This window comes from Alexandromys fortis, unplaced genomic scaffold (assembly GCF_014885135.2).
Source record: "Alexandromys fortis isolate MF-2015 unplaced genomic scaffold, M_Fortis_MF-2015_v1.1 scaffold_32, whole genome shotgun sequence".
Lineage (NCBI taxonomy): Eukaryota > Metazoa > Chordata > Mammalia > Rodentia > Cricetidae > Alexandromys > Alexandromys fortis.
In genome coordinates, this window is record NW_026067938.1 from 8,562,082 (window position 1) to 8,589,860 (window position 27,779).

General features: G+C 46.8%; 1 protein-coding gene across 7 annotated transcripts in view; it reads right to left on the minus strand.

Annotated features, from left to right (window-relative positions):
* Fat1 (FAT atypical cadherin 1) overlaps nt 1-19,351 on the minus strand; it is a 115,474-nt gene extending 96,123 nt beyond the window's left edge. The window contains exons 1-3 of one of the 7 annotated variants that reach the window (XM_050147217.1): nt 19,211-19,351; nt 18,539-18,790; nt 301-3,589 (exon numbers count right to left, since the gene is read on the minus strand). In XM_050147217.1, the coding sequence (XP_050003174.1) occupies nt 301-3,571 (3,271 nt within the window). In that variant the 5' untranslated portion in view covers nt 3,572-3,589; nt 18,539-18,790; nt 19,211-19,351. Of the gene's footprint in view, nt 1-300; nt 3,590-15,751; nt 16,096-17,856; nt 18,109-18,538; nt 19,148-19,210 lie in introns of those variants that run through there. The other 6 variants (XM_050147221.1, XM_050147214.1, XM_050147220.1 and 3 more) reach the window with 6 other exon arrangements.
* Between the last annotated feature and the right edge of the window lie 8,428 nt (nt 19,352-27,779).

Genomic DNA, 27,779 nt, shown 5'->3' on the forward strand with positions numbered 1-27,779 from the left:
ACACCTTAACCAGAATCCTCATCAAAGTTACTACAAAACCACAATGATGATTTTGATGATCTTGATAACAGAGTACAAACTTAAGAGATCAGTATCAGTGGTAACGATTTCAATTTTCTTTTACTCCTCTTATGTACATTTAATCCTTCAGTTCCTCATAGATCTTCAGGGCCCGAAAGGACAGAAACACATCTATGCACTTCCATGCTGAGCCCTAACAGAAACCAACTAGGAATTATGAAGCGGAGACGCGAGGAGATAGGAGGAAGACTAGCCAACGAAAGCGATAATGGTACTTGCCTGTTACTTCATCTATCCTGAAGACACCAACACCAGAACCATCTCTAATGGAATAGCGGATCTCTCCATCTCTCCCGGTGTCCTCATCGTGAGCCGACACGGTCATTACTGAGGAGCCAATAGGGACATCTTCTTTCACGACGCCCTTCTCCACGAAGCTGGAAAACACTGGCGAGTGCAAGTTCTCATTCATGTCAATGACCTCAACTTCCACGTAGCACGTGGAAGACAGAGACACTGGCTTCCCTTTATCTTTGGCCCTTACGGTGAGGTTATATACTTGCTTCTTCTCAAAGTCCAGCTGCTGGACAATTCTAACCGCTCCACTGAGTTTATCCACGTCAAAGTGGCCTTCTCCGTGGTCCAGGAGACTGTATCTCACCTGACTGGACTGACCTACGTCAGGATCATAGGCTTCTAGCCACATGATTATGGTTCCTTCCGGCAAATCTTCTCGAACTTTCACAGAGTAATTAGGCGGAATGAACTTAGGTGGGTTGTCATTAACGTCCTCTAGGGACACTTTCAGAAGCACGGTGGAAAACAACCGAGGTTCTTCCGTGGCTTGGTCCCTGGCCTCAATCTTCAAGTAATGCACAGGCTGCACCTCACGATCCAAAGGCCGGATGATCTTCACCACGCCAGTTGCGCTGTCGATGGAAAACTTATCTGTGTCCGTGAGAATGGAGTACCTCACATGTCCACTGGGGCCCAGATCTTGATCGGTGGCTTCCACCTGGATGATGTCGCTATTTATCCCCTTGTCTTCGCTCACTTCGACGAAGTAGCTCTCCTGTAAAAACTCAGGCGGATTATCATTGGCGTCCAGAACCGTGACATCCAGAAGACGCCACGCGGCCCTCTGGGGTATACCAAGGTCATACACGGTAATATTCAGGGTGTATTTGTCTGTTACTTCACGGTCAAGTGGAGACAAGACTTTCAGCATGCCTGTTTCCATGTCAATAATAAAGCAACTGTCGTCATTTCCTCCAGAGATGGCATACACAAGCTTTCCATTGAAGCCAGAGTCCAGGTCAGTGGCGTTCATGAACACTATGTTGGCACCCACAGGGAGGTTCTCCTTTACCTCAACTCCAGCCGGAAGAGTACTCCTAAACTGTGGGGCATGGGCGTTGACCGAGTGCGAATCAAAGAAAATATCCTCCGCCTCCTCCTGGCTGTGTAGTTTATTTGCCTGCAGAAGCTTCTCTGCCAGCATTTTGGCCACGCCGGTCTCTTCACACTGCAAGTTGACTGGCTTGCGACTGGCGGCCACCGTTAGGTTGATGTACAATGGTGTGGCAAAATTTTCTCCGTCGGTAGCTGTAATTCTCAAACTGTGAAAAGAAACCTTCGCGCCCAAGCCTTCCAAGAGCGAGTGTTTTAATGACAGTACCCCAGAGCTGGGGTTTAAGTCAAACAAACCCAGCTCATTTCCAGCCTCGATCTGGTAGCGCACCAACTGAAGCTCGTCGGCATCGATAGCAGAAACGGTAGTTATCTGCTCCCCGACGCCTAGGTCCCTGGGAATTGTCCCTTCACAGTTTATCTTCTCAAACAAGGGCGTGTTGTCATTCAGATTATTCAGAGTCATCGTGGCGAGGACCTCAACTTCCCGGCGGTATGGCAAGCCCCAGTCGGAAGCCCGAATCCTTAGCGTGTAAACTCGAGGCATCAGTTCGTAGTCGAGGTTCTCCGAAGTACTCACAGCACCGGTGAAGTGGTCAATGACGAAGGGTACGTGATTCAGGTTTGCTATACTGTAGGTCACGTAGCCGTTCTCGCCCTCATCGGGGTCTACCGCGCTGACCCTCATCACGGTAGTGCCGACGGGTGCGTTCTCATCGAAGGAGGCTTTGTATGTGGTCTGTGTAAACTCAGGGGGGTTGCTGTTTGTGCCTACGACTTTCACCATGACTTTGGTGGAAGCTTTTCTGTCACTTGTTGTCACTTCGAGTTCAAAGTGGGATGTATGCTGCTGCCTTTTAATTGGTTCTAAGATGGAAATGAGACCCGTGTTGGGATTTAAACTGAATTTCGCTTTTGCAGGCGTACTTTTAAAGACATACCTCAGATGGGAATAGCTAGGGATGGCTTTGACGAGGACCACGGGTGTATGTGGGGGAGCGAATTCACTGATCTCGGCTCTGTAAACATCCATTTCAAACTTTACCGGCCCAGCTCTGAACCGTGGGGAAACGACATGGATGACTTTCACTGGGGAGAACTGGGGAGGGGTCCCTTTGTCCTTAGCCTGTAGTGTCAGATTGAAGCCGTAAGGATGACTGTCCCAATCGATGCCCCCGCTGGCTTTGACTTTGAACGCTTTACTCCCTGGGAACGACCTCACTGTTTTAAACTGCTGCAGGAGGTCGCCAGCCACAATGCTTAAAGATGCTATCTCCCCGTTGGCACCCTGATCACAGTCCTCCACAGTGACGATGGCATATGTTGGGTCCTTGTCCAGCTCGGAGGGCGCTAACGTCACAGCTGTTATCGCGGGAGCACACTCGTTGGCCTGTTCCACGTGAACCGTCAGCTTGGCCATGCTGCTGATCCCACTGCTGCCGTACAATTTCATGCCCCGGTCCACAGCCAGGATCTCCAGCTCATAGAGCCGGGTCTCTAGGAAATCGAGCCTGCCAGTCAAGACGACCACGCCGCTCGTTGGGTGGATGGCAAACATGTCGGTTCGGTCTTTGAAACTGTAGTAAAATTCCCCGTTGGTTCCGATATCCGCATCCGTGGCACTAACCCTCGCAATACTGGTCCTTATGGCTGTGTTTTCAGGCAGAGATACGCTGTAAGAGGTGGGCGAGAATAGCGGCCGTAGGTCGTTTGTATCCAGCACTTGCACCCTGACCTTGGCTCGGGCCTCAGCATTGGTGTTCCTTTCAACCGCTTTGATTATCAGTGTGTAATGGTCTCTCACTTCTCGATTCAGGATAGCTGTATTTCCTCCTTTGGTCCTTATTCTTAGAAAGCAAAAGTCTCCAAGAACGTACTCCTCAGCTTTGAACAGGTTTTCGCTGTCCCCTGAGATGATTTTGTACCGTATGTCCCACGAGGGGTCTGAGATGTAGATGCCCATCTTTCTAGGGTGGCCCACGTAGGTTTTCGCGGCAGAGTTTTCATGCACAGTGACGTTGTACTGCAAGTGTGTAAACTGTAGAGAAGGGGTCGGTTCAAGTCTGTGGCTTCCGTCACCGTCTCCAAAATGCTGGAGAAAGAGGAGCAGAAGCAGAGGCAAGGCCGAGGGTCTCCCCATGGTTTAATTCTTGGCCACCTGTAACAGGAGAAGTAAGAAGTGTTACTTGGGGAAATAAAACAAGAGTAACACACAAGTTACCCTTAAGCCTTACACATGTAAGGAAGCATCTCCCACCTACACAGAATATGAGTAAATGCTTTCCAGTATAAACATCAACACCCTAACAAGTGTAGAAATACGCCTGACAGCAATCTGTTTCTTGTTATTATTGCTTCCATGTGTATAGGAGTGTAAGCTTGTGAAGAGGTGTGTTATCTGTGCACAGACAGGCAGTGCCTAAAGAAGACCATGTCAGATCCCCTGGAAATGGAGTTACAGTTGGTTGTCGGCTGCTATGTAGGTGTTAGGATTTGAACCCAAGAACCCAAGTCCTCTGCAAGAACAGTGCTCCTAACCATTGCCCCATCTCTCTAGCCCTGGGTTTTATTGAGATACTTAAGTCTTCAGAGCAAATAAAAACATCAGTTTTCGAAAAGACAGGCAATGGGTACTTATATCATCTCTTACACAGCAGGAATTACATTCTTAAAATCTTATGAACTTATTTTCATGGGGTGGGGGTGGGAGATTCTTTGGGACAGGGTTTCATGTAACTCAGGCTGGCCTCAAACTCATTATGTAGTCGAGAATGGACTTGAACTCCTGGTCCTCTTGCCTCCATCTCACATGGCTAGAATGACAAACATGTGCCACCAAGCCAGGGAAGCTTACAGACTTGCGCTAACACAGTACTGCGAACATGCAAAGCTTCTAAGAAAAAGTCCAAAACGGTGCTTTTACAGGCTCCGGTATAATCATACCTTCCAATCTCATTTCAAAATTTATCCTCAAGTTATCTCTTCATAAAAATAATTAAGTTCACTCCCTACAGCCTGTCTTTACTGTCTCGTTTAGTTCTATAAAACTATTTGAAGGAATTACAGTAATCACTACCATCAAATCTGTGCCCAAGTAATTTCTAAACACTAATGTGAGCACACAGTAAAAGGTCACTTCGTAATATGAATGAAAACTTGAACAGGTGACTGCTCTTCCTAGGGCAAAGAAGCAAATCTCACCCTGAGCACTGCCATTTTAGCATCCCTGCCGCCAATACCCCTTGTTCAAAACCCTGAACAACCTGTTACCCAGGGGTCCCCTGTCAAAGACGAATTCTGAATACACAAAAAAAACTAAATCATCCGAGCATCGACTCCAGGGGGAAAAGGAGGCAGAACTTCCGGAAGGGCAAAGGGTGACTGGGGAGGGCAAGAGGGAGCCTGAACAAGAGGTGGCCTTCAACAAGTGGGAAGGTAGGCCAGGTTCAAGGGGCTGAGAGCTGCCCAGAGAACGGAGTTTCTCCCGACCAGCTGTTCTTTGCCATAGCAACAAATTCATCCAGGGGAAAAAAAAAAAAATCAATGCATCTTCACAAACCCCCAGCGCCGACAGCACATCGCCAAAAGGCACCCTTGCAAAGTAACCCTTAAATGAATATGCATAAATTGTTAAGTGCTAGCTAAGGTGAAAGGAACGGCAGACTGGAGGGCTGGCTTGACAGCCCAGCAAAATTAGTATGGCAACATGAATTTACAGTCTCTTAACTCAGCCTCTGCCAACCTGCCCCATTCGTCACTGTACCAGAGGGGGAAAGGAGAGAAGTGAGATGCCTAAAGCAATTAGCAGCTTAATTGATCCTGAATCGAGTTCACATTGGGCACCCTCACCTGCTGTAGAACCGTCACACCTCCTCCTCAGCAGACAAGTCAGGACACCACACCCATCTCTGACCTCCAGGGGAATGAGGACGACTGAACAGAACCAAAGCCTCCCCCAAAACGACCTCTACAAAAACCTCAATGTGCTCACCACTTCTAATATTTGGAGGAACTTAAATTTTTATTAAAAAAAAAAAAAACAACCCTGTAATTTTAACAAGACAAAAAGAGAAATTCCAATCAGCTCAACTGCAGGCGTCAAGGTCACGCTACCCAATACCAGCACTTTCAGGACGTAAAGATTAAGAAAGGCAGAGGTCATAATCCAAACACTAGGAATATAAAAGTACGTGTTAGGAAAGTGTTTTAGAGACTATAAAAAGAAAGATATTCTACAGAAATGAGGCTAGCATGTTTTAGGAGACAATGCTAGTATGCTCTACTTCACGAAGAACAATTACATCAAGATTCCACTGTAACCACTTCAGTGTTTGCTTAGTTGTATAAATAAATACTACATCAAAAATAAGGTGGTATTTAACATACCGATAGGTATGTAGAGATATGGACTAGCAAAACTTAACTGATCCCATTCATGTTTGCCAAAGGAGGGAAGAAAAACTGTGTATATACATGAACATGCTTCAAACTGGGAAAAATTCTTGACAGAATCTCACAAATTCTTGACAAAACTCACAATGGTAACATCTGGGGGGGGGGGAGGAATAAGCAGAAAGGGGATGTATTCGTTTATCCTGTACTGTATTAATTTTTAGTTTAATTTTCCTTATCATCTGCTTGCTCTTTTAATTATATAAGTCAAGTCCATCAACAAATATTTAATGGCCACCTCCTGAGACTCAGGGACAGCACTGGGCAAGTGAAAGTGAACCCAACTTCCCACACCTGATAGATGATGCCTCGCTGCTAAGACAAATAGGCCGTGAAGAGAAAAAGAGCCCAGTGGATGATGGGTAAGGGCTTCAGAAGAAGCCCACAGCAAGAGGCTGCACATGAGCCTGGGGAAAGTCATTTCCAAATGTATTTCTCAAGCTTAGCATGAGTGAGATTTTTGGGAAGTAACGCCTGGGTTCCGTAAGACACCGTGGAACGGGAAAACAGCTGAGAGAGCCCTGGGGCTGGAGCCCAGCGGAGCAGTGACAGAGACAGGGAGAGGGGGAAAAAAAATCACCAAGAGATTTACTGTGAAATCATCTTAGATTTAGAGAGTATTTCCAGAGTTTCCGCACTAGCGTCTCACGAGGGCAGGAGGCGAAGGAACCAGCATCGCCGTGCACTGGAATTGGTCACATTTTATGATTAGATTGGGGTTGTCACGAAGAGGACCAGCGTCATCTTCCACACATCATACAAGTGACACACATGACCTCCCAGTGCTGCTGACACTGACCTCGTCCCCACCTCTTCTGAGATGTGTCCGTTCTCTCCCTGACCCGCTTTTCTGGTATGATCCTCTCTGGAAGGAGACCAAAAGGTAGCCACAGTTCCTCGGGTGGAGGACGTAGCCTACAACCGAGAATTCTCTGCGGTTAATTTGTCCATTTTCTTACCATTTTTATATTTACTCAACCACATTTTATGGCCTTAGGTCTTACTCCTAATAAAATGAGAAACGGCGGGAGGATCTGGAGCACGGCCCGCGTGGTCGCTGACTGCGGAAGGAGTCTCTCTGGAATCCGTGTTGGGAGATGTGGGCAGCATGGCACAAGTGGAGGGGAGGGTATCCCCAATCCGAGGCTGCTACCCTAAGACAGGGGAGAAGCCAGGGAGCTTGAACCATTACGACGGATGCCAGAGGTGGAGAGGAGTGGTCAAACCACGCCCGTCGCAAGGTTCTCTGGTGAACTGAAGGAGAGAGGCAGGAAGGACTGAGCAAAGAGGACAGACGCCATAGTTACCAGCCGGGTGGGAGGGCAAAGGCAGGAGGCCTGGAAAACAGGGTCAAGAGTTCAGATTACCACAAGATGTCCCACTACTGCCGTTTAGAAGAGTTCCCCCAAAGCCCACGTGTCAAAGGCTTGGTAGCTAGCCCGTGGCACCCTTGAGAAATGATGGAACCCCAAATGATGGGGTTTAAAAGAACAGAGGTAGGTCACTGAAGGCACGACCTTGAAGGGGGCTATTGAGACCCCCAGGTCCTTTCCCTCTCTCCCCATCCCCACCCCACCTCTCTGCTTCCTAGTCCACCCTGAGGAAAACAGACCTTCTCCACAGCTTCCCACCAGGGTGTCTGTGCCTTTGGGGGGGCCCAAAGAACAGGGTCAAAGTGACCAAGGACAGAAATCAAGAAGCATTCCTCCGCCCAAGTAGATTACCTCAGCTATCCACCAGAGCAGCAGACAGGTGACTAACACACATGGCCGCGCAAATAAAGCCTTCAAGCAGGCAGCTGTGGTTTAAGTAGGAGGGTTCCCGCCTGGAGGCACTCATCTGAGAAACCATCAGGGTAAGGACAGCCTTTCAAGCTAGGAAGGGCCGGGAAGCCAGACAACAAGGAGCCTTGGTGAAGACAGAGGCAGGTAGAGGAGAAGGCGGAAAGGCAAAGGAGTCAAATTAGCACCTGAGGTAGGTGAGGAAACTAAGACAGGGAAACAAAAACAAGACACCAGTCTCTTTGAGAGCTTGAGGCCTAACATCCAGACTTGGGCACGCTCGACCTATGCCAGCGGCTGCCATGATGCCCTTCCCAGCACCGCAAAGAGGCCCTGGGTCCCCTCCCAACTTCTCAGTCATAAGAGAAATCCCAGCCGATAAACATTACAGCTGTCCTCTCCGCATGGAGTGAGCCAATCACATTATCCCGTCGGATGCTCTCAGGATCCCCAAGCCCCTCTCTTTCTCTCTCCATAACCAATTCGCAGGCGCCATTGGATGTATCACAGGCAAAGTAACTTTCTGGACCACTCTGACTAGCATTTACAACCGGCCTGTCTTCTTTAAACTCCGAATTTGCTCACAGAAAGCCACTGTAACTAGGTGAAATTACTAAATACAATCACATAATTGTTTTTTTTTTAAAAATCACTTTTTAGAGGATATTATTGATCCTACAGAAGTATTAATAAAGAACTGCGGCCTTGGGCTTCACGATCAAACTGTTACTCTATGCAAGAGGAACAGTTACACAGGAGGGAAGAGGACCCACCATTCTGTCTAAAAAGTGTGTTAGTATCTAAGTTTCATACTTAGAAAAAATAAACTCCAAAAATCATCTGAGCCCAGGGATATCCTTTGATATTTAGAAGGAGGTCGCAGGGCATGAACTCATAATTAAGTCGAAACTCCTAATTTATAGTTCACCAAATGAGAAAAGAATGTGTACTAAGCTCGGCTTTCAAGGAAAGGAGCCTGGGGTCCCCGTAAACATCTTTAGTATAGAGTTCTAAAACTCATACATGTACATGAAAAAAATTAACTTTCCTGGTAAAATTAAACTATCCTCATATATCTTCATGTAAAACGTCCCAAGAGCTGCAAATGCATCTTCTTCATGAACAGCACGCAGCGTCTGTGCAGAGACCATAACTACTAATTTCTGTGGGATTAACCGTATCTCCTAAAAAGAGGAGCTTTCTCTGACTCTCCTGTTTTCACCAAAAACTTTAAGATTTTATAAGCAATTCCCATGTTTCAGAGACATGGCAACACCTCAAACTCATGAGTCCTGTTCAGCACCATGCCTTAGAGAGACGTCACCGTCCTCACACACACCAACTGGCCATTTTTATCCTCTATGTATTAGGAAGACAATATTGAACTTTTTAAAAGACTACTGTGCATTAGATAAAATATTTAACGATCTGTAAGATTATTTAGAGGTGAAAAGGTATCTTCCCCTCAAACTAGAAGACGGTTACCCAGTTGTAACGATTGGTGGTTTCCGGAAATATTTACAATGGGGAAATAAAAGGCCCTAAAGTTCACTTTTCTAATAAATTAAGCAGGACAGTAATCATAAGGGTTTCTTTTTTGTTTTTGTTTTGTTTGTTTGTTTGTTTTCTGGTATTTCGAGACAGGGTTTCGCTGTAGCTTTGGAGTCTATCCAGAACTCGCTCTGTAGATCAGGCTAGTCTCGAACTCACAGCCATCCACTGCCTCAGCCTCCAGAGTGCTGGGATCAAAAGCATGCACCACCACTGCCCAGCTAAGGGCTTCTGTTCTAACAACCAAGAACTCACAAGCAGAATCTGTTTTCTGAGTACACATCAGTTTTGCTTTGTTTTTTAACCCATGTTCCCAGAATTTTCAGTAAAGGGGGCGGGGACCTAGAACTAGACAGGCAGCTTCCAGCTTGGTTTCTATTAAGTAATTACTTCTGGTAACTTTCTATGTTCTTCGTTTCAATCCAAGAGGCAAACGGGATGACTACTCCCGCAGGACTTTTAAATATTACTTTGAAAGGATCAGCAACGGATTCCAATCTGAGAACAGGCCACCCTCCTCAGAATGGAAAACCAGCGTTCCCCTAATTTGCCTTTAAAAAAGTATACTTTTCATTTGCGGGACTGCTCAAGTGCGCATGCCTGAGTGCGTGCGTGGGTGCGCTAAGTGCACGTGACAGGATGTACATGGAAGTCAGCGGATAAGTGTAGGGGTTCTCTCCTTCTACCACGTGGGCTAGGAATCAACCTCAAGGACGTCAGGCTATTTTATAAATATACACCTCCACTGGGCTATTTCAAAGGCCCCCAAAATAAAGTTAAATGTGTTCTCACTCTAAGAAAGGCAAACACGGTTTTTGATGACCTGTACCTAAAATATAATTTACTATGTACATGAATCTGTGGGAACAAGGCTATTAGAATTATGAAGCCGGCTTTTCTGGCTGACATAAGGTACGGGGGCACGGTGTCTCGGCCGACACGGCATCTGCGGATTCCCCCTCTTCTTGACTGCGGTCATCCACGCTGATGCTCTGCCTGTCACACCCACGTTCCAGGACAAACTTTGCCCACAGAAACAGGCTGTTCGCCTCCTGTGATTTTAACTCCCTATCACCTAATGTGCTTCTCTCTGCAGACAGAAATAATTTACAGGATGCTGTGGAACAGTAAGCGGCAATTACCATGGCTACTTCTTCCACTCCCAAATTAGCACAGCCTCGGTAAGAGCCAAATTATGCTCCCTGTGCGCTCAGGTGCATGTACGGGCACCTCGCTAAATGGCGGGTCGGGAAGGGGGACGCTCCACGGAGAGTAAAGTCAGGGCGAGGGCCCCTCACCTTCCTTCCTCTCCGGGGAGAATGGGGGAGCCCCATCCTCTTTTCCCATAAACCCCTGCATCTTCCACAGCTCTAGGGCTCGGCCCTCAGCAACTCCAACCCCCAGCAATCTTCAGCTGAGCCCATAAACACTGGTTCCTCCCTGCTTAAAACTAAACGGCTCTCAACCCTGTGTTTCTTTTCAACTAACACCCTTATTTTTCTTTTATATTGGCAGAGATCTCAATCAAAAGTGCATTCTCAGCACTTCTTTGACTTATTTTCACATTTCCTTCTCCCCCTCCCCCACCAAACCACAGCTATCCTCAAATGCCTTACAGAAATCCTTCACCGCCTTCCTGGCAACACAGGGCTTCTTCGGGCACCACAAGCTAATGTCAAGGCAAATGACCTTCTGTGTTTACCTTCCCAGATGTTTTATATACACATGCATACACAAACCCACATACATACATACATACATACATACGTCGTGCTTCATGCCACTCACCTCCCTAACCAATACCCTGCGTCCTTCCCATTGTCCACGTGCCTAAAACAGAAAAGCAATCCACAACACATTAAAAAACAAGAACCAAAAAGGCAGAGCACTCTCCCAATTCTCGACTGATGCTCTGTACCTTACTCACACGAGAGTACAGTAAGACAAACATAACCTCCCAGCCCATCTCCCTACAGACACTGCCGCCTTAAAGACCTCTTCCTCAGAGGGTCCAACAGAAACACCCCACAGCTCAGTCGGCCCTGTCCGGCCCCTAGAGAACAGTCTTCCCCAAGTGCCGTCTGCTCTAAGCGAGACTATCTTACCACTGGTTTCCCACTGCCAAGTAGCACCTCGCCCAGTGTACTTTCCTATGTTCCAGTGCAGAGTCTTGATTTCCCCCCCCCTGCCTCGCTCGAATCTGCAAGCAAAGGAATCAAACTCAAAGGAAGGGACCAGAAGACATAAAACTGAAATCTAGCCCACCCGATCTTGGCATTAACCAACTGAGTGAAGTCGGGGAGCTGAAATACAGTCTTGACAGCCTGCTGACACACTCCCCCATCCCTTCTTGCCCCTTGGCCCCTCAAGTTCAGAGTTTAGATGGCCTTTTACCACTGTCAAATCTCCATTTATAAAACTGTCAAATCTCCATTTATAAAAATGTTACTGAGAGGATGTGTCGATTTTTGTTTCAATTTCTCAGAACTGCTTCCCCTCCACACACGCCTGTGCCATTACCACCTGGTTCATACATGTACTTATTCAGACTTGGTATTTTAACTATGTTAGAAATACTGTTTTCAATCAGGCAGTGGTGGCGCACGCCTTTAATCCCAGCACTTGGGAGGCAGAGGCAGGTGGATCTCTGTTGAGTTTGAGGCCAACCTGGTCTACAAGAGCTATTTACAGAACAGGCTCCAAAGCTACAGAGAAACCCTGTCTCGAAAAACCACACACACACACACACACACACACACACACACACAAGAAATACTGTTTTCTCACCCCATCCCATTGAGCCTACTCTAATGTCTTTCTGATATCACACCCTCAATTGAATAAGATTTACCATCCCTTCCTGTGCCTGCTAGCTCAGTTTATTCTTCTCTTTAAGATGGATGTACTTTATCTCAAACTGTGTGGACATGTATCTGTGTGGGAGTATTACGTGGGAGACCTTCCATCTCCAACAGCTATGTTATATATAAGCTGTTGCAAGCCAGCAATGTGGGTGCTGGGAACAGAACTCGGGTCCTCTGCAAGAGAAGCAAGCACTCACTACCACTGAGCCGTCTGACTTGGTAGATTCCCGTGAGGTTTTTACAAAGAACTCTGATAAATCTGAACTCTGCCTACTTTTCTAATATAAGCCACAGTATCACTTACTTCAAACTAAAAGGGCACTTTCCCACAGGCTTGTACCCAGCCAAGCTGCCTTGGGCCCAGAACTCCAACCAGCATCTGAGGACTCTGATCTAACACAACAGCTACACCTCCTCCCACCTGAAAGATGATGCGAATGAAACTCTTCTAATACAGTTTGGTGGCTTCACCTTTCTCTGCAATATTTCCTTGTTTCCTTGTCCTTAACCTTTGCCCTATAGAAACTACCCTCCAGTCTTCACAAGCCAACTTCCGCCACCACCATTTATTGTTCTGTGTGCCACCCTGGCCAAGTCCAGTGAAGCTACACCGGAAGCAGATCCAGGGGTTTCGCTTTCTCACAGCTGTGGTCTCGTTTCTCTCCAGTCAGCAAAGCCACAATCGAGCCATACAATCCACATACTATTTTTCACTGTCATTCCCTTACCCTGGTATCCTGCCGCCACACACACACACACACACACACACACACACATACACACAAACACCCTGTTGTGAGGAACTCGTTCTAACCTACCTCCTCCAGGTGCTCCAGCTTGTTCAAGTGTGGTGATGTACTATTTTGATTCTAACAGAGCATTTCCTACAACTTCTCCCTCTCTGGACTTCAGCTCTTTATGGGCTGGGAATCTGACTTGCTCACCAATGAGCACTGAGCCTAAGTCCCAATGTTTGCAAAGAAGACCCACAGTTGCTGGACAGATGGATAAAGGACTAGGGATGGAGAAGAGAAGGCAAGATTAAACAGCGGCGAGGATATACAGAGGGGTGCTGTAAGAAAGTTTCTGTTCCCCTAAACAGAAAATTCAGGCAAGGCCACCCCGGGCCAGCAACAGCATTGCAGATGGTGGGCCTTTATGTGGCTCTACCCAGCCTAAAAGGAAGTCACCGCCACTTCAAAACCCTTCAGAACTGGCTAGAGTTGATACCACATCAGTGTCTCAGAGCAACTTTGTCACAAAACCCTATGCTTTAACATTCTATGAAATCCAAAAATTAAATGATGACTGAATTCCCAAGGGGCTTATACAAAATATGTAAGCAATCAATGTGTTTACCTTCACATATACAACGATCTCTTGGAATTAAGCAAGAATCTGACAAGCATTTAAATGGAAAAGGTGAGCTTTTTTTTAAAACGGCGGGAAAGGGTTGGAGATGGCTCAGCGGTTTAGAGCATTAGCTGGTCTTCTCCAAGGACCCAGGTTCGATTCCCAGCACCCATGTGAGAACTCACTGCCATCTGTAACTCCATTTCCAGAGTATTCCTTCTAGCCTCTGAGGGAACCAGGCACACACACGGCACAGGACATACAAACAGGCAACACACCCATAAAAGTAAATTTTTTTATTTTAAATTATTGTTATTTCTCCTCTGAGAGATAGCAGTTTTGAATCTTAAATGATGTATATCATATTGCTTGAAAACACCTTGCCAGGGTCTAGGGACAAACACCTGCTATTACACAATTAAGTGAGACTTCCAAGACAGTTCTTGGTTTCATCTTCCACACAATCTGCTCAGGAGAATACTTCCCCTGCTGTAAATTCCCAGGCAGGAAGATTAGAATGAAGGTCCTTCAGGGTACAAACCGGCCGCCTAGGCAGCCTGTGAGGCAACAGTGTACCAACTTGATTTGGTTTGGAGTCTCTGTAAAATCAGCCAGACCTGGGTGGAAACAAGCAGTCCCGGAAAATGTCCTAAGAGCATTCAGTAGAGAGGCCCCTGGGTCCCTTCCACTTCTAACACAGACAAAAATGACTTCTCCAACCTATAAATCTGCCGGGCGTGTGCCCAACCTTCCCTTCTGCTTCCTGTTCTCTGCGGGAACCATGGTACTGTAAGTCTATTTCTTCATTAAAGCTGTATATATTCTTTACCAAAAAAAAAAATGACTTCTCCAGATTGGTGGCTCAAGAGCTCAATCTGAAGATGTATGCTCAGAAGGCGGAGCCATTCAGATGAAAGCCTTACTGCTTTGAACACACCTCTTTAGCACGAATGTAACCCACCAGTCTACTGATAACATGCCGTGAACCCAGTAAAGTCAGGTCTAGAAGCTTCTTACCCTCAAAAATGAATTCACAGGTGGCCCAAATGACTTTATGAAGGCCCCCTAATAACCTTACTTCCTTTCACAGTAGGGATTAAAGGAGTGGGGGAGAAACCCTGGCTCATTTAAGATGTTAATTTTTCAAGAAATGGGCACACAAAGGCAAACTTCTAAGTCAAACTTACACTAAGCTTGTAAAATATTACTTTAGTCAAAACTGGGAATTGCATCTTTTTTTAAAAAAATCATGTTTTAAGTATCTATCTTAAAATATTGAAAAATGAGAGAGGGCAAGTTCTCCACTGCTAGATCAGAACAGTGATTCCCAAGACACAAAGCCCAATAACCTAGAATGAACCTGGGAGTACGTGGACATGTGGTTGAATAACATGGCTAACACTCTCAGACTGATGTGGAAAACATCACCATTCCTTAGTATTAGCACATAAAAAATGTTTTTAAACTATTAAATATAGACTACACGAAGCAGCAGAAATCAACTTTTGCAAAGTTAAGTACAAGCCTTTTAAATCGTTTCTGACTGTAATTTTCTATGCAAATTCCCAGTTTAAAAAAAAAAATCTTCCAGGCACTCGGGAGTTGCTTAACAAAAGCCACTTAATGAAACCATAGTGCAGGCACATAAAAAAAAATTAACTACACAGAAAATATTTGCGAATTTACTTTGCTATAGCACACAATTGTCTCCTTGTTTCCAAGGTCCTGCAATTCCCATCAGTAGGGGGTGGGAGTCTTACAAGACAGCCAAAAGTTAGCTGCCTAATATAAAGCATGGTGAGGACTATGAGGCAGACCCTCTCTTTAATAAAGAGCTCATAAGTTTATCTTCCAGAGAACAGACAACTGCCCGGCCGCACAATTCCCCGCGGCTTAGCCTAGCAAAGGAGCCGCATTCAACCTCGGCGTTGCACTCCTCCGGGCACAGAACATCTAAGAAACTCTGCGGCTCCATTTCGAGGATCCCACGCTCAAGTAATCGGCTCTGCTTTCATCTCAGTACTTGGGAAAAACTCCAAAGCCGAGGCAGACAGGAGTCGAACCAGGAGCCGGCGGGCACTCGTGCTCCCGGGTCAGACAGACCGGCGCTGCGTGAGTACCGCGCTGGTCCCGGAACCGCGGCGCCTGTCCCCCGACTCCGCAATCACCATTCCCCGCACGTCCCTCCGGTCCCTCCACCCCTCCGCCCCCGCATCCCGGAGCCGCGGTCGGTCACTCAACTCTGCGAGTGGGGCAAGGAGACGAGCTCCAGCCCCCGCCACAGTGCAGCCGGGGAAGCGTGGGTGGGAGGACACTCACCCCGGGCCCCGGGCTCCACTCCACCCGCAGCAAACTTACTGCAAAGTTGGCTCCAAGTAGTCGCGGTGCGGTGGGGCGCACGGCCCGGGTGCTCAGCGCGCCCGGCGGCGGTAGACCGCTGTGCCGGGAGCCGCACTGGGCTCGCACGTCCGCATGGCGCCGCCGGTCGTCCAAGCCCCGCCGCGTCCAGTCTGGCCCGCGCGCCCAGCGCTCCGCGGTGTGTATCCCTCCGCCCGCGGCCACGCCTGCCAGCGCCGGCTCTCGTTTCTCCAGCCCCGAGACTTCGGGATTCGGTGCGCGCAGCTCGAGACCCGCCCCGCCCCTGGACAGAAGCGCCCGGGGACTACCAAGATCGGAGCCCAGCGTGCACCGAGGCGAGCGCCCTCGAGGAGCTTGTAGTACTGCGGGAGGAGCAGTCTGGGGACTGTTCTAGAATTTCGAGCTGGCTGCTGCGCCTGTTACTGCTGCGCGGAATTTTATTGGATGCTTTCTGCTAGGAAAGGGGAAACATTTGCTTATCTTTCCCCCCCCCAAAAAAAAAGACAGTAAAGGGGGAGGAGAAGTCACCTTAGGCGTAAGGGACACCTCCCCACCCAGCCGCCGCCAAGCCTCTCTTTAGACTTTTCCCCAACCTCCAGGAAATCCCCGAATCGGCATTTGAAAGCCTCGCTCCGAGTCTGCAGCCACCAGGGTGAAAAACTACTGAGGGTCTGGAAAGGAATGCAGTTAGGTCGGAATTTACTTCCTCCTGAAATCCACATTAAGGCCGGAGATGGGGGGTGGAGGTGGGGGTGGAGGCAGGGGGTGCATAAGTTTTCTCGAGACCTGTTATGCAGATTTGGTTAAACCTCAGACCCTCCCGGACTGTGGCAGTGAACCCCAACGCTGGCCTCCGGGACAGACGCCCCCCAATCCCCGGGTCTGTAGGACTAAAAGCAGCTGAGCCTCCCTGGGCGCATTCTCAGCGCTTTATTCCACACCAAGGATCCCGCAGTCCTAGATCCCGGCCCCAGGGCTACAAGTTCTCCAGCGAGAATGAGAGATCCCCGGCTAACAAGCACCCCACTTGCAGAACTCCCTCTGGCGCCCGAGTGCCTAGCCAGCGCATCCCAGGGCTGCAAGTCCATCCACAGCGTGGGCAGTGCTCTAGGTACCAGCTGAAAGCGCAATCGGGAGTCAGTCGAAGCCAGCCAGTCTCGCTTTGGGACGCAGCCCAGAGAAGAGACTTGACCTCGGAAAGTTTGTGGGGCTCTAACGTTTTAACGCCGCGACAACGAAGAGATCAGATTTCCCTAGGAGCAGGCGGAAGGGACTGCAGGCGAACTGCACGGCAGCCGGGGGCTAGTGAGACTAGTTAGGAGAGCATTTCTTCGGCTCAAAGTGAAAGTCACTTAAGCCACCTTAAAGGAAGGTGACTAAAAATAAAGATAATAACAATGCCTGGCAGGTTACGCTTAGGAAGAAAAAGTACTGCCTGCAGAATGAGTTTGCTGATTTGTAGCTCTCCATTCCCTGCTCACTGTTTGGAACACACACAAATTCACAACACCCAGCAAAAACGAGCATCATCATAACCCAAAGAAGACTCTGGCCGCAGCTACCAATTGCGCAAAGTGCTCGCGCAGTGACGGTCACCGTTCCATACCCGGAACGCCGCGAAAGAGAACGACCTGATCTCCAAGCTCAACCGGTTTGCGACCCTGACGGAATTTTAACTCTCAACAAAACACAACCACACAAGAAAGCCAGCCGTTGGGGGAGGGGATGAGAGCGGGCCTGGGGTAGTCATGGCAGGAGAGGAAAAGAACAATAAAAAGTATAAAAACACTATTCGGTAACATTAAATCTGGATTTTCTAAGTGGCACAAAGGAATTCCTGATTTAAAAAATATTCAAACATATATGAATATTTAATTAGTGCTTAGTAGGGCTAAAATATCTTAAGACTATTTTATCACTATCCAGGCTAACTGATAAACCTCACTGCCTAGAAGAAGTTGCACTCGGTCTCTACAGGAACCACTGAGAGGCAAAGATGCAGTCAGTCTCCTAAGCTGCCACATTTTGCTAATCCTTCAGCCACCAACGAAACGAAATGGAGATACCTTTTTAGCTACGAGCGAATTGCCTTCACATGAAGAGAAGTGTAGTTCAAGTTCCACGAACATCCTTTAAATGGTCCATCCTCCGTCACCCTGTCCCCAGAGCCTCGTGGAAATTAGGTGGAAGGGGGAACTGTTCCCCCTAAAAACCTTTTCCCCTCAGCATGGCTTCTGCACTCAGTCCACGCAAGCTGATTTTTGTTAATGCATTAACTGTGGACCGGTGTAAATGAAGGCTGTGATGGAAGCGACCGAGCTCTGTCTGGTCCACGTCGTTAGTGTGCCCAGCAGGTTCAAGTTCGAGGTCTGCACTGAGCTAGGAGCTGGGGGCGCGCCTTGCCCGGTGCTCGGACTAGAGGGCGCTGCGCCACTGCAGATCACCCAGTCCCCAACGCGCCCTCCCTGGGCACCATTTCTATAACAAGTTACACTGAAAATAATGCACAAACGGCTTCGCTTCTCAAGTTCTTTTGAACAGCGCTCTGTGTGTATTTTGTGAATTCCAAAAGCTGCGCATGCTTGTCTTTCATTCCCGCGCCCCATAAAGGGAGTCCAGTTCCCTAAGCGCAGACCCGGCGAGATTCACATGAATTCCGCCACTCGCTTACATTGAAATATCCCCCACGTTATTTCATTTACGTTTAAACTTAAATTCTACAAGGCATGCACTGAACAAAGAACTCACCACAGTAGCCCGGTCCTGGGTGCTCTTCCTTACAGTCCTCGGCAGTTGGGTATATCCCACGCCGATCGGATTTTTGTTAGGAGCCGGGCTCGAAGTACCAAGTTTGCCTCCCTAGAATCTTCAGCATATCCCCAACCAGAGTGTGATCCTCCAGTGCAGTCGGGACTCAGGTGGTCGCATTTCCAGTGGCTTCCGACCCGGGGAAAGTTTGAGCACCAAAAGAGGTGGAGAGAGAGAAAGAGCGCACGAGGTCTGGAGAGAGAAGTGAAGGTCTTCGATGAGAAGCCAAGTTTGTCAGGACATGTCCAGGCAGCCAGCTGCCGAGTAGAGGAGTTACGGCCGGCAACTGCGGCGGATCTCTGCCTCTTTTTCCCCCACTCCTCCTTCCAGGAGCGGCTGGGGGAGGGGAGGTGACGTCAAGGCTCCGCCTCGCCCCCGACTCCCGGGTGCTGGAAGGGGTTCTCCGGCTTCAGTCGGCCTCCCAGCCAGTTGCAGCTGCGGACGCCCTGGCTGCAGCCGGCTCCCCCGCCGCAGTCATCTCCCTGGCCCCGGCCGTCCCCACGATGAAATATCCGCCACTCTTCTCCCCGCCGAGTCTTGGCGCCCAGCCGAGCACAGGCTACCTCGCACTCAGCACCGGATCAGGCCACCAGGGTCCCCAGTTGCGCTTACCTCCCGGGCTTCCAAACCCAGTTGGGCAGCGTTTCCCACGCCTCGGACTGCAGGTGATGCTCTTCCTCTTCTGCAGCTGAAACTCGTCGCAACGTGTCGCCTGCCCGGGTTTTTGTAGGGCGGAAGCGCGATCAGTCTCTACTGGCTTATTGGACGACTCGGACTTTGTCGTCCTGCAACTTCTGGAGATGTGATTATTTTAAATAGTTCTTGTTGTCTATGGCTGGCTGGCTGTGGTCTTTGTATTGAAAAATCACAGCGTCGTATTTTTAATCTCCAAATCTTTTCCAAATGCTCCTGTCTTTAGACCTCGTCTGAATCATAGATTTCGAGGAGTAGTGGGGGGGAGAGGCCGGGGGCGGAGCCAATTTTTAACGTGTCTTACAAGTGATCTGTAGTGATAGTGGCTAATACACAAGTCAATCGTCCACACCTCCAAACGACACAAATTTATAAGAATGCAAACCCTGTTGAAGCTCACTTAAAAAATGAACGCGTCGCTTTTATATAAGCGTCCAGGCTCCGGAAAAATATCTGCTATGGGATTTTTTTAATGCAACTAAAGTACCCAAAGGCATCTTCTGAACAGCATGAAATTCAAAGGGAGCCGTTTATGCAAATTGACACTCCCCCCAAAGATTGTTGTTAAATTTTAAAGAGCCTCAAAAAGGGGGCGGGGGCTGGAGGCAGATTCTACAACCTAGTTTTCCTTCATTTGCGTGAATTTATTGGTCTGTGGAGCTTTGAGAGGTTAAGAGCAAACAAGCTAGGGGTGTCAGTAAGGAAAGAGATGAAAAGGCGAAATGGTGTGTGTGTGTGTGTGTGTGTGTGTGTGTGTGTGTGCGCGCGCGCGCGCGCGCGTGAGGGCTGCTCCATGCTCCAGGGAACTCCCCCACCCGAAGTGTGGGACCAATGTCTGCTTCACATGATAAAAACTGTATATTAAAAGCAAACCTTGCTGGGTCTCATCTTTTTGCCACACGGGTAACAACCCATTGGTGCAGACAACAAGCTTTTACTGAGCATCTTAGAAAGTGTCTAGGGAACACCTAAAAGGGAGTTCCTATCGCTTCACTTGTCCTCCCGAGCCCCATATTTTCCATTGCAGTTTGGGGTTTCTTGTAAGGACTGGGAAGGCTTTAGGAGGCTGGAGAGGCGGGGGGGGGGGCGGGAGATTGGGGAAAGAACCTTAGCGTCCCTTGCATACCATGGGGCAGCCGAAAAGTGCCAGATTCCTGCGCAGAGGGGATAAGTAAGATAGAAGCAATCCAAGGGAAAACTGTTTTGTCAAGCAAGCCTGTCAATGCCCAGCCCACTTTTATACTTCACTGTGGCAACTACGCATGCTCAACACTCCTTTTAGGTCCGCAGTTGCTGTTAGAAATTAACCACCTATTTATTACAAGTCCTCAAACTGATGCGAATTCTCCAGCGGCACTGTTACTCCCACGAGTCAATTTGGCTTTCATAAACTAGTTAGTGTCTAGAGTTGCTTAGCCAAGCGAAGGTATTTCGACTTTAAAGGGACGAAGGGAAATGGACATTTTATTCAAAGTACTCGTTATTTAAAATAGCTCCTTTTAAAAGTGAGGACTGGACACTTTGAACAAAACCCTTTGGCCTGACCAATGTAGGAGACATAGACTAGCCATCTCTGGCTACTTTGATTTAAATGAATTAAATTAGTATTCATTTCCTTAGTCTTTCCAAGTGCCTATCACATATTCAGTACCCACATTTGACTAGTGGCTATTGTTCGAGGCAAAAATAAATTTAACAGTATCTTGATTACGAGAGAGAGTGCTACTAGAAATACCTTGTTATATATCTTTAAAACTTTTTTCCTGTGCTTTAAAGGCTACATCAAGCCATAAATCAGAAGCTCCCACTCCAGTAGTGAGTCACTTCTGAAGTATAGGGAGTGGGGGAGAGTCATGAGAGGATATTTCTCGAGTACCAACAACATGCTAAGTGAAATTATGTAAGATTCAAGTCCTAGTAGGCAAGGTGTGTTTAAGTGATTAAGAAATACTTACATAGCCTTTTAGCTGCTTTATGTCTTCGCTCAGTACATAATACAGGGGAAAAAAGTAATTTAAACAAGGCAGCGTTCTAAGTCATTTTTTAGGAATAGCCTTAGAGCCAAATGCTTCCTCATAAGTCTGACTGGCTTCTAGCATCCCACCCTCTGGTCCCTCTCTACTGCATTTAGGTCTCTTTGTGGTCATCGTCCTCGTGGTTATAGTCCCCCATCCCCCAAATCTAGGATGGCAGGAAGTATCTTTCCAAGTCCTCAAACAAAGTTTTATCCTTTGCTTTCAAATCCAGCTCTCCTTTGGGACCTTGGGCCACACAACTAACTGCTCAACCTGGTGAGATCCAGCTGTGGTTACCTATAGACTTGTTAGTATTTCCCCTCCCCTCTCAATTCAGAGAAATGAGGGCTTTCTTAAAATTCTGTCTTAGTGATAGCCTTTCATCCTAATGGTGAAATTTTGGATGCCATAACCATTCCGTCAGGAAAATACGTGGAGGCATTGCCAATCATTTGTTGCTGGGTATTTTGTTTTTAAAAAGTACAGAATATATCTTTGGTTCATTGGAAAACACATAATGAAACTGAGGAGTTGTGGATTGCTGCTGTCCCTTCAGAAATATAAGCTTATTATCTATCCACCAAGTAGTATGGGAATAGAGCTTTGCAAAACAAAAAAAAACAAAAATAGAACCATTGTCATACATAGCTCAGGTACTGAAGGTTTCCAAGTGTACCTTGTTACGTGGGGACAAGAAAAATCTAGAAACTGTTTAAATTCTCAGTGGAAGTAACAAAGGGAGAATTAGGCTTGAAGTCGGAAAACCTAGTGTGGAATTTGCCTTTGACAGTCAAAAGTCTAAATTTATATCATTTCACAGAATTTACCCCCATTAAGGTCTCCAAAGTGATTACAACAACAGCAAATCTAGCTCTTAGTTGTGAGAGATAGCAATAAAGAGTTACAATGGTTACAGTGCGTGGTTTTCCTGAAATTCACCATGCCGCTCCCAGGTCAGCTCCCAAGCTTTACAGGACCCACAATAAATAGTCACACGTATTTACTCCAGAGCGGGTTTGATGTGGGATGTCCTTCTGTATATGTGTTGCTTTTATTGGTTGATGAATAAAGCTGTTTCGACCAATGGCTTAGCAGAGTAAAGCCAAGCGGGAAATCTGAACAGAGATACAGAGAGAGAGAGTAGGTGGAGTCAGACAGAGGCCATGTAGCTGCTGAAGGAGACAGATGCTGGAACTTTACCAGTAAGCCACAGCCTTGTGGTGATACACCGAATAACAGAAATGGGCTAATTTAAGATGTAAGAGTTAGTTAATAAAAAGCCTAAGCTAATAGGCCAACCAGTATAGTAATTAATATAGTTTCTGTGTGATTATTCAGATCTGGGCAACTGGGAAACAAATGAGCAGTCTCTGTCTACACCAGTTGTACCATGATTGTGTTCAAGATACACGCACATAATATGAGATATTATGAGGACACACATATTCTCATTAATTCTTACAAAGTCTTTTATGGTTAGAGTCCAAAGCGCTCTCACGGGCTCCTGTTTTAAGTTCTTCTCTTATGGCTGGTGGTGCTGTTTGGGGAAGCTGTGGAAAATGTATTAGATACGACCTGGCTAAAGGCAGCAAGCCGCTAGGGGCAGCCCTTTGAGGATCATAGCCCAGCCCATGGTTCTGGCTTTACCCTGTCTGTGCCGACACCAGGAATAGGCTCAACGGCTCTACTCCACGGAATGGACTGACTTGTTCTGCCATGTCATGATCTATGGCAATGTCCTGGAACCTTGCACTAAAATCAATCTTTCTCTCCTTAAATCGGTTCTGAAAAAGCCCCTAATACAAAATTCTAGACAGCATTAGCCATTAATCCCTTACCCTCGCTTCACAGATGAGAAACTGAAATAAATATACAGTAGATAGGACAACTCAATCTTTTGGACTAGAACCTTCAGCTGGCGGTCTGCAGAGCCAACATTATTGTCTACTGTCGTGCAGCACGGCTCCTGGGAGCCTGCTCCTCATCTGCACTCCTTATCAACCGTAGCTGCCTTACATTAAAGACCAGCATTGCTGCAGTTTGAAAACTGGCCTGGAAGAGGGTGAACCTCTTATCATGTCACGGTTACAGAGAAGGGCTCCTTTCCAGTACACATGAGTCCTTTAAGCACGGAAGGAGAACATCCCTGATTGTGTTTAGCAATAGACGTGTAGCGCATCCATGATTTCTTTGGATTACTTATTTTCCTAGGTAGATATGCATGCACTTACGCACATTGTCTTTACATTCAAAATCACCATCTGGCTTTTAACTTCTTTCGGCTGAACAACAAAAAACACACACACCGATGATTTCCAATGAATTCTGACAAGGACCATCTCAGGATCTCACCACTAACATTTTAATTTTTACTTTGCATTTCACGTCCTTCGTCTGGATTTTGGGTATTCCTTTCTCTTTTTAACTCTCCTTGCTTTCCCTCGCCTATGCCTACAGGCAGGTGGTGGTTGGCATGAGAAGTTTTCATACAGGTTCATATATTGGAAGCTTTGGTCCCCAGTTGGTGGTGCTCTTTGGGAAGGAGTAGGGGGTGTGGCCTTATTGGAGGAAGTGTATCACGGGGGATGAGCTTTGTAAGTTTAAAGCCACTTCTAGTTCACTCTGTCTGCTTGATGTTTACAGCTCATGATGTGAGCTCTCAGCATGTTACTCTAGCCTCCACGCCTGTTACCTCCATTCCATGATGGACTCTTATCCCTCTGGACCTGGAAGCCTAAATAATCTCTTCTATGAATTGCTTGGTCATGGTGTTTTCTCACAGTGACAGAAAAATAACTAATACAATATGACAAGTAATTCTTTTTCCTGGGACTATTCCCCCAGCTCCAAATTTTTGCTACTAGATTCGATCTCTTATCATGGTAACACTTTTAAACATATCTCGTGCAGAAACTCTCGGGATCTCACTTGTAAAATGAGGCTTTGTGACGTCCTCCACTTCTGTTCTCTAATAGATGGTATAGCTAAAGGAATGAGAGGAGCTCTGTACTCTTCCCCAGAGGCCTGTGAATCATTGTGGCCAATTAGATGATACAGTAAATATGCTGGGGCCTCCAGGAAAAAAAAATCAAAAACTCTTTAATCCCAACAATGGGGAGGCAGAGGCAGGTGGATCTCTGTGAGTTCGAGGACAGTCTGGTCCACCAGGGCTAGTTCCAGGACAAAAACTACAGAGAAACGCTATCTCGAAAAACAAAAACAAACAACAAAACAAAGCAAAATAAAAACCTTTTGTCTAATAAAGGTCCACAGGAAATACTATCTCTAAGGACATTGTCAGGTTAGGCTATCATGCCAGGGACTGCATGGGGATCTTGTTTACAGAGGATGAGACGGAACCAGAAAAGATAGGGGAGGGAGGGGGCGGTGCCCAGAGTCACTGAATCCCTTACATCTCTTTGAGGACTTCATATGGAAGAGCATGCATTTCCATTTTATTCAAACAGGCTTGTATCAAGGTTTGAGTTACTTCAATCTGGTATGATCTACGATAACTAAAAATCCCTTTGCAAACGAGCAATGTATTATTTTAAATAAAATCATAATACATTCTATGCTTATTCCCCTTGTTGGTTAACAGGAATTGAGACTAATTCTAAGGATAACAAATGGAAAGATTCTTGAAGTTTTCCTTTAGCTGTGAGTATGTTGGTCTGCCTGGGTATTTACGATGGTTACTCTTGACTGTTAGCTTGCTGTGATTTAGAATCACCATGGAAACAAGTCTCTCTGCCTGTCTGAGAGGGATTATCTGAATTATGTTAATTGAGGTGTGCTGACTCACATTGAATGTGGGTGGGATCCTTCCATGGCTGGGGCTCTAGACTAGATAAAAAGAAGACAAAGAGAGCTAAGGAAAAGCAGGCATACTTTCTGCTTCCTGACTATGGATACCAGGACACCTGTTGCCTCATGGTCCTGTTTCCACACTGTCCCTGCTAAAATGCATGGGACTGTATGCCCTCAAACTGTAAGTCAAAACCAAAATCTCTTGGGTTTTTTGTTTGTTTGTTTTGGTGGGGTTTTGGTTTGGTTTTGGTTTGGTCTTTGGTTTTTCATTTCAAGATAGGGTTTCTCTATGTAACAGCCATGGCTGTCCTGGAACCCCCTTTGTAAACCAGGTTGGCCTCAAACTCACGAAGATTCACCTGCCTCTGCCTCCCAAGTTCTAGGGCTAAAGGCATGCTCCCCCTTGCCTGGCAAATATCTTGCTTTTAAAGTTGCTTCTGTCATTGTGTTTTTCCTTTACAGCAATGAGATAAGTGACCTATTCAAGCACCATAACAAAATACAGCAAATTGAGAGTCTTTCCCACAGTTCTGAAGGCTGGAAGTTTAAGAACAGGATGCCAGTAGTGTTATTTCTGCTTAGGCCACTCTTCCTCTTGATTTATAGATGATGTCTTTACTCTGGGATACTTACTTCCTCTGTGTTTGAGGGAGGGAAGAACAGAGGGACAGAGAGAGAGAGAAAGAGACAGACAGACAGACAGACACACACAGATTGAGAGAGAGAGAGAGAGAGAGAGAGAGAGAGAGAGAGAGAGAGACTGACTTCTGGTATCTTCCTCTTCTGCCAAGGGTCTAAGGACTTAAGAGTTAATGGATTAGCGCTTACCACTATGTGATATGGAATTCCCCTTTGTATGCTGTGAATACCACTAGTCCATTGGTTAATAAAGAAACTGTCTTGGGCCTGCCCATGGCAGAATAGAGATAAACTGAATGCTGGGAGAAAGAAGGCAGAGTCAGGGAGAAGCCATGTAGCTGCCAGAGGGGAAAGACCAGAGCTGCCAGCTGGAACCTTGCCAGTAGGCCACGAGCCTCATGGCAAAATATAAAATAATGGAAATAGGTTAATTCTAGATGTAAGAGCTAGCTAGAAATATGCTTAAGTGATTGGCCAGGCAATGGTTTAATTAATACAGTTTCTGAGTGATTATTTCAGTTCTGGGCAGCCGGGAACGAACAAGCAGGCTCTTACTACCACTATGATGTGATTTAACCTCGGAGTCACTTTAAGGACTACGCTCCTATCAACATAGCATCCATTTGGGAGTTACAACTTCAGTCCTTCACAATGAGAAAACAAGTTCTCTATAAAATGACTTAGGAGAGCACCCTGCCTCTTCTTCTACCACAATGACAGACAAAATAAGAACATGAGATTTCATTTGTTCAGCCGCTCTTAGTTGTTTTGTTTTTTTTTCTCTCAAGGCGTCCCCAAATTTTCCAGGACACGTTCCAGTAGATTCTGAAGGATTGCTCAGAAGTGATTACTCCAGCGAATGCTAACTGAATCCGGATATCCAATAATTACCCGAGGCAAAGCTCATCAGTTGGAAGCATCCACTGTCAGCAAGTCCATGACATTTGGAATTTGAATTTGTTTGTGACTCCCATTGCCAATATCAAATGCCAAGCCAGGAACCAAAACCAGCCTGCATTCACCGTGGCCTCTTTTGCCAGTGTTATGTCCTTTAATAACTGTGTTGTCGTTGAACATAGGACTCTCTGCAAGCAGGTCGTGTGGGCTTGTGTGTTCAGGAGGGAAACACCGCTGCTCAAAAGCAGCTACCCCATCCCTTTTCTCGGCAGCAGTTTGTGAAAGGCTTTTAAAATTTTTGTTTTATTTTTCTCCTATGCCCGAGAATTGAATGAATGACAAAGGATAAGTAATCGTCCCTTTAATTTTCCTCTCTGCTTGAGAGCTGTTCCAGGAGTGTTAAAGAAAAAAAAAATCAATATTCCTTAGAATGGGAAAGCAGACTTTATCCCGACGCTTGGGAAGTTAGTTGGAGGAACGGCTGCAAGGGACTTTCCAGTCGGTGGGAAAAGATTGAGCGCGCCTGAAAATAAAACGGCAAAGGCGCTGAGAAGGGTTAGCGAGGTGGACCTTATTAATATGTGACACAGGATGGGTGGGAATTCTAGCTAAGCCCCGGTATGGGAATTTTGCTGAAGGCAGGCTGAGCTGGTTGTATATTACCTCACAGATGGTGGGAAATGAGAAAAAGCGGTCAGGCTCAGCCACACATAGAGTTTTAAAGTAGACTCTAATCCCAGGAGACACCTTAAACGCCACCTCCGGAGGGTCCTGTGCCACCTCGCCCAGCCCAGCTATTCCCAACGTTCTCACTCAAAAACCACGTGAGATGTTTTCAGCTGCCCAGTTTGGCAGGGAGGGACTTACTCCTCAGGCATAGAAAAATTTTAGAGCAATGGTTCCTACCAATAACACTGTGAGAAAGTAATCAATGAAAGATGCAGGTTGGAAAAATAGCTCCGCGGATAAAGAGCGAGCTGTGGAAACGTGGGAACTGGAGCTCAGAAGCGGATAACTCCGGTAAAAATCCTGCAGGCACGCGACTGCCACGCTGGAGTCAGAGAAAGAGGATTTCCCGGATGATCTGGTGAGACAGACTAATTCACTCCACCAGCTCTGGGTTAGGG